Source organism: Notolepis coatsorum, assembly GCF_963971535.1.
Source record: "Notolepis coatsorum genome assembly, chromosome: 2".
Classification (NCBI taxonomy): Eukaryota; Metazoa; Chordata; class Actinopteri; order Aulopiformes; family Paralepididae; genus Notolepis; species Notolepis coatsorum.
The window spans coordinates 181,498,249-181,505,548 of NC_140166.1; the positions used below are offsets into that span (position 1 = coordinate 181,498,249).

At 48.4% G+C, this 7,300-nt stretch overlaps 1 protein-coding gene across 1 annotated transcript in view; it reads right to left on the bottom strand.

Annotated features, from left to right (window-relative positions):
* Positions 1-297: 297 nt before the first annotated feature.
* Positions 298-7,300, bottom strand: part of LOC311222668 (capping protein, Arp2/3 and myosin-I linker protein 3-like) — a gene marked incomplete at its 5' end in the record, with an annotated part of 86,266 nt that continues 79,263 nt past the window's right edge. The window contains 1 exon segment of the mRNA XM_084307264.1: positions 298-852. Coding sequence (XP_084163390.1) covers positions 812-852 — 41 coding nt within the window. The 3' untranslated portion in view covers positions 298-811.

Here is a 7,300-nt window from a genome sequence, read left to right on the forward strand (position 1 = left end):
ATAAAAATATTATTAAAATGTTTTACTAATTGTGGAAGGTATCAGTACACGCCTTTGCTGCTGTATTGATAAATCTATCAAGTTACAGTTACATAACAAAGTAACAACGAGAAGGAAAATCACATTCACGATTCTTCCTTTACAGTATTTTATTCATACAGGTTGGGTACTCATACATAATTTATTTATCTTTTCTATAAAATATATTACCTTTCAGTCAATGAAAGCAGAACTAGATAGAAATCATCAAGTTTCATTTGATAAGAAGCAACTCATTTTTCAAGTGTCAGACCAAGGCAATCAACCATATTAGCAGTCAAAAAATGCATTGCAGATTTTGAAATAACAATCTAGTGATGAATACATCTCTCCTCCTGGCTAGCAGAAGCCACGTCGCTTACAGCATCCCACCCATTGGCTTTCATAGCACAAAAGTGGTTAACAATCAGACAACGATCATTTGGGATTTTTCTAAAGTAGCAAATAGCATTCAAACAGGGCAAAGCAAAGACAAAGGGAAACAGTGAGGGCAAGGAGAGAGAACGTGACCAACAGTAGAAAGTGAGTGTTCCAACGTAAGCCAGTGATTGTTTATGATATCAGTTATCATATTGCGTTATCCAGTGTTTATCATCTCATTCCCGGTTCTTCTTCTTCTTCTTCCCTCTCTCCCTCTGTCTCCTCCAACTCTCTTCTTCCTCCTCCTCCTGCTCCTCCTCACCAGCTTCCATTTCACACATTTGATTAAAATGCTCCACGGTTGTCATGACGACCCTCCCGGCTGGTTAGAGGCAGGTCAGTTCCTCAGCCATCACAACAGCTCGCTGTGACCAGGTGCCGAGTGGATGCCGTCTGTAATGTGGCACAGAACAGGACAGGTTCCTGATCAGCGACTAATGCAAAGAATTACTGTTCAAGTCTTAACTGGGTGTAGGCTAATTAGATAGAACTGGTTATCAATTAGGCTGCGTCTGAGACAGTGAGTGTGTTTACATGCATGCAGTATTCCGGCTAATAGTTCCTTCATATCATAGTTGAGGTCCAATTCAGGACATGCTGTTTATATCCATCTCTTCATATGCTGATCATGATGAATATTCCATACATTACCATGGAAACAAAGGTTATCCTATAACCCTAGTTATTTGAGTATAGCGAGCGCTTTGCTCTATTGGAACTGTCCCTTTAATCATATGCTATCATGAAAACGTTCAACCACATGCACGCTCCTCACCTGCCTGGCCACGCCCACATCCGCTCACACATAAGCGGGACCATGGCCATACTACCAGCTCCTTCCCCAGTCTTTCACCGCCGAAACAGAAGACATGTGGGGTCCTCAGTGAGTCAGAGCAGAGCGCTCGCTATACTCAAATAACTAGGGTTATAGGATAACCTTCGTTATTTTTCGTATAGCTTTGCACTCTGCTCTATTGGAACACAAGAGTGGAGCAGAGCGGAAAGCCCGACAGATGTACCCGCTGAGGTCCCCTACAACCATCAGAATACCGGGGAGGATCCGGGCCGAGGGAGACCGGACCCGAACTGTGCGAAGAGGGAACAGTACCTCAAACGCACAGGGTGAGCAGACTGTGGGACTTACCTTCATATAGAAGGGCCCGTGACTACTCGGATGCGCATCCCGCACGCCACCAGGCAACGGACGTGAAGCAAAATAAATACGTCACAGCCCCCAACATCGCGGGGTCGGGGTCAAAAATCCCCAACCCTGTGGCAAGGCCGTAGCAGCAGAGAAAGAGTTTGACACAATTGGCAGACGTCACGAAACATGCAGGGGCATACTCTCGGGCAGCCGGGGTCAAACCCGGGCTCAACCAGGGAGTCGACTCTGCTACCAACACACCGGGGAGACAACCACCCCCCTATGTTTATTAACAAAAAATGATTGCTCCCTTAACCCATTAAGAAATATACACAGGCTATACAATGCAGTTCAAGGCGTTTCAGGTTTAAAAAGGGTTAACCCAGGCCAACAGGTCAACGAGGGCAAGGCCCGACCGCCCCCTCCCATCCCCGGTTTAGCAGGGGGGAGTGGTGAAAATGAACGGAGAAGGACCAACCCACCTAACATTGTGCAAAAAGGTACAACATAGTATGGACTAATGCACACCACTGTTAAGGGCAACTTGTAGTGGCACCTATATGACACACACATTCATGACATCAACCCCTGTGACGTCTGGCCCGCCCAGGCATTTTCCCCCTGGAAAAGCTTAGGGTCCTTCGGGGTACCAGAACTTGTCTGCGCCCCGGCGGACAACGGGTTAAATTGATCCGGTCCGGCGCGACCAGGACAAGTCTCGTGCCCTTGTCACACCGCCGCCCCCAGTCCTAAAACATCACAGAGGGCGCCACCAAGACGGTCAGTACGCGAACGCACTGCTCCGGGTGGCCCACCTAATGGCCGTGAAACCCCCCTGCCAATGTTTGATCTACTCCCCCCGGAGATGCACGCGAGTCCTCGAATCTAACCTAGTGCACTGGCGCTCGGTAGAGACAAAAATCTCCTTCCCAGCCGACCGCATAAAAAATGCCATTTTTATGATGTTGGGCAACCAAAAAGCAGATTCAATCATTGAAAAACACCCTGGGCCAGCGCTGATCGGTCTCGTAAGACCAAACGCTGATTTATGAAACAACGTGTATGCTCGTAAAGAACCCGAGAACAGTGACGGCGAATTTCTAACAAGAAAGAGCCCCACAATGTTTCCCCTCGCTGTCTGGGATGAGCAGCAGGAAGCCGGTACTAGAGACACAGCCACAGGCTCTCATACGACGAGCCTGGGAATAACCGCGTCAATTCTGCTCTTTATGTAAGAGGGGAAGACAGCGGTTTTCCCAGAGAGACCTCAACGTGAGTAAAACAATTGAAAAAGGTTCATGTAACAATTGGACTAAGTAGACTAAAACTCTCTGAGGAGAAGGCTCCTCTGAGGAGGCTCTCTCACTGAGAGGGAGGCTCTGAAACCCTCTGAGGAGGCTCTGAAACTCTCTGAGGAGGAGGCTCTGAAACTCTCTGAGACTCTGAAACTCTCTGAGGAGGAGGCTCTGAAACTCTCTGAGGAGGCTCTGAAACTCCCTGAGGAGGAGGCTCTGAAACTCTCTAAGGAGGAGGCTCTGAAACTCCCTGAGGAGGAGGCTCTGACACTCTCTGAGGAGGCTCTGAAACTCCCTGAGGAGGAGTCTCTGAAAACTCTCTGAGGAGGCTCTGAAACTCTCTGAGGAGGCTCTGAAAACTCAAAACGGCCCAATATACACTACTGGTAGGCACTGGCAGTGTTAATTTTGTCAACGAAAATGATGACTAAATATGGTCGTCAACAAAGCTTTTTCCCCTGACTAAATCTAGACTAAAACAAAAAAGACAAAATCGAGACTAAAACTGACTAAGACTAAAATGCTCAGACCTGTAGCTGACTAAGGCGGCTGGGTGGCGTAGCGGAGATTGCGCTCATCACCAATGCAAGAGACTCCGGTATCGAATCCCAGTCTCAGCATTGCCTTCGACTTGGGCCGGCCGTCGTACTGGCTCATTTGGCAGAGTCAGCGGGTGGAAAGTCGATGGGTGGGGATTGGACGTTGTGGACAGCGACTCCTACAGGTCGGTTGGGTGACGCCTGCACAGCAGAGACAGGAAGTATCGGGGGCAGCGTGAGCCTCCCACGCATTACTCCTCGCCAGTGAGAGTCCGCACTGTCTGGTGAAAAGATGTGACAGGCTGCCTCCTCGTGTACCGGAGGGGACACGTGATGCAAGGCTTCTATCCTCACTACAACCGACCAGTGGGGGGCATAGTCTAGCAACGTTCAAGACAGGGGAGGGGAGAATTGGCAATACAAAATTGGGATGGGAGAAAAAATTGAAAATGAGGAGAAAAAGTGGACAAAAAAAAGACCTGTAGTTGACTAAAACTGACTAAGACTAAAATAAAAAATAAATTAAGGTAACTAAATATGATGAAAACTAAAAAGGAGCATTTGACACATGACTAAGACTAAAACTATTGGTTTGATTATGTCTTATGATGTATTTATGTGGAGCACTTCTATGCTCTATATGTATATGTATATATATATTCTTTTTGTACAACCAGGGGTCATGTCTGCCCCACATGGGCTGTGGAAACGTTCGGTTCACTTTACTGTTTTTGTTATTTTAAGACTGGTGAGGGTCTTTAACTGTTTACATCTTTAACTCATTATTTTATGGGGGGAGTGGGGAGAGGGGCGTCTACATGAATCTATGATCCCAATAGAAATGTATGTGAATTTGACTGACTGTAGTGGTACATAGAATTGCATTACAAGAGAATAAAATGCCATTTTTTTCATTAACGAAAACTAGACAAAAATGTCATCCGTTTTCTGCGACTAAATATAGACTAAAACAAAAAAGACAAAATCGAGATTAAAACTGACTAAGACTAAAATGCTCAGACCTGTAGTTGACTAAAACTGACTAAACTAAAAATAAATGAAGGTGACTAAATATGATGAAAACGAAAAAGGAGCATTTGACACATGACTAAGACTAAAACTAAAATTAAAATAGCTGCCAAAATTAACACTGCTGGTAGGGAGCAGAGCAGAAGAACCAATAGTCTCGACTGCATTGCATCCCCTCCTTTACAATGACAGCGGCACAGGCCCTGTAACTCACGGACATGTCTCTTGGCCAATAAGAAAATGCGCCTGTGACGTCTTCAAATGGCCGGGGGAATCCTGTGTCCCACCTACCCTAATTTGGTGTGGGAAACAGGGAAATCCCCCCCCCCCCTTTCCCGTGACGAGAGAGAGAACACCCTCGTCAGGGAAACTGATAGGCAGAAAGGCACAACCTCCCGGCCGATCAGTTTCGTAAAGGATATAACTATATCGGGGGGGGGGGGGGGGGTTATTCTGTCCACCCCCCTCAACACCTCACCCCTGATACGACGCCATAAAAAATCAGAGCCGTGACACCATTTGCATAGCGCGCTACATGAAAGCACATACTTACTGTAGAGTAAAAGCTTTACATCATGCACGCCAACCTCAGCCGATAACATCGTTTGTGTAAAAAACAGGCTTTATCCATGGCTCTCTTATGTGCGAAAAAACTTGCCACCTGCTATTTTTTTTTACCTTTACCCTTAAGCAAAGAAAAAATTTACAGACTGAAGAGAGGGACAAAAAGTCCTTGATTCACATGCATACGTATAACTCTGTAAGCTAACAATAGCACACCAGTTGCGGACTCAAATGCTACGTTTTAACGTAAAAACGTATTTCATGAAACACACACAACCCTCATCATACAATGAAGCCGTCAAGTTCACTCTTACCACGTAAGAAAAACACTGGCTTAGGTAGAGAAAGGACATAAGCCCCGGCTAAGTGATAGAACACAGCCTTGCAAGTTATACAACAGCAACCAAGCATATTTCAGAGAAATCTGCACAAACTCCAAGCAAGAAGGTGCCCCCAGAATTTGTAGCTGTGGTGGGTTCATATAGCACACGTCGTATCCCCCAAAATATAGTGAAGTAAACACACGTTTTGTTAAACAAAAACATTCCCCCCTAGGAGGGAGCCTTTGTGTTATTAACCAAAAACATTTGGGGGGGGGGGGGGGGCATAGCGGTAACGTGTCCTACCTGACCCCCGGACGCAGGATGAATGGCCGCAACAATGGCTGGTCCACCTCGTTGACGAGGCCTCTTGCTGGCGGGGCCAGAAGTGGCGACGGCTGGAGTCCCGCTCCGGCGTTTCGCCCACATCCTGTGGCCGGCCATGGTGCAGGCTGACGACATCTTCTGCCAGAGATGACGCCGAAGTGTTCAGGGCCCGCTACCTCCCCACGGCTAACGCCAACGGTTAGCAACAAGCTAACGGCTAACTCCAGGCTGACGGTTAGCCCCTTACCGGCCCACCGTTAGCTACCGGCTAACGCAGCAGCAAGCTAACGGCTAGCTCTCAAAGGCCCACTGTTAGCTACCGGCTACTACTGAAGTTGTGTAATGTGAGGAATAGCGATGCAGGCCTGATCACTTCAGACAGCCGACTGCCTCTTCTTTAGCCCAAAGAAAAAAATGGCAGACAACACCCGCCTCCCTCACAGGACGGCGTTGCCAGAGATACAGTGGCGTCGGCAGCGAAGCCCCGTTTTATGCGGGCTGCTGCCGCCTTGAGCTCGGGCTAAAAAACATGCAAGCTCGCACCCCTCGCGCCGGGAAGCACAACCCACTTTCTTTTTGAAAGGCAGAGGCTAACGTCCAGTGCGGATGGCAGAGGGCATCCCTCCTCAGAGACTTGGGACTCGAACCCAGACTCGGAATCGGGGCTCCCAGGAAAACAAAGCCTCTGTTTTCGCGGGGCGTCAAACAAGAACCCCCCATCCCCTCCACGCAATCCCAATTGTCCATAGGACGTTACCGGCTAACGGCTAGCTACAAGCTAATGGCCAGGCCTGTATCTCGGACGTGATGGAGAGGTAACGGAGGAATCCTCGCTTGGAGCCGGCTGTTCTGCGGGGCCGTATGCCTGAGCAGCCGACCCTGCACAACTGACACATCTGATTAGACCGTCCGCCCCTGCCGCTCAGCGCCAATTAATGTGATCGAACAGAGGCGGAAAGCCCACGTCGCAAGACACCACCCACCCAGAGAGACCGTCGGCCAGCCGACTGCCTGTCGCGGCAATAGTATCCAGCTGCACAGCCGGAGCGCAACGCTGGCGGGGGAACTGCCCAGCGATGCGCACTCCCCTCCGGGCGCCTCTGAGGCTCACCTGCCTGCCACAACGTGGAGCAGGCAAGCCCCACTACGCCCCGAGGAAGCCCAAATGTGAAGCGCCGGTGGAGGTCAGAATAATCCTCTAGTCTCTCCGGTGGTGACGACATTATCCTTTCTTTCTCCCGTAAATTAGTGAGAGAGGGAGAAACAAAAGACGATGCCAACACAGCTCCTATAACTAAACTAACTACTTTAAAGCACTGATCTTGAAGCGGTGCTATACATGGACTTCACAGTGGTGAAAGTAGGGAAGGAGCTGGTAGTATGGCCATGGTCCCGCTTATGTGTGAGCGGATGTGGGCGTGGCCAGGCAGGTGAGGAGCGTGCATGTGGTTGAAAGTTTTCATGATAGCATATGATTAAAGGGACAGTTCCAATAGAGCAGAGCGCAAAGCTATATGAAAAATAACAGAACTTTCACAGAGCTCATAACCCAACGGTATATGGACTAAGGTGTATAATGTTTCAGCATCCTGCCTAACAACAACAACAATGACAACAAAAACA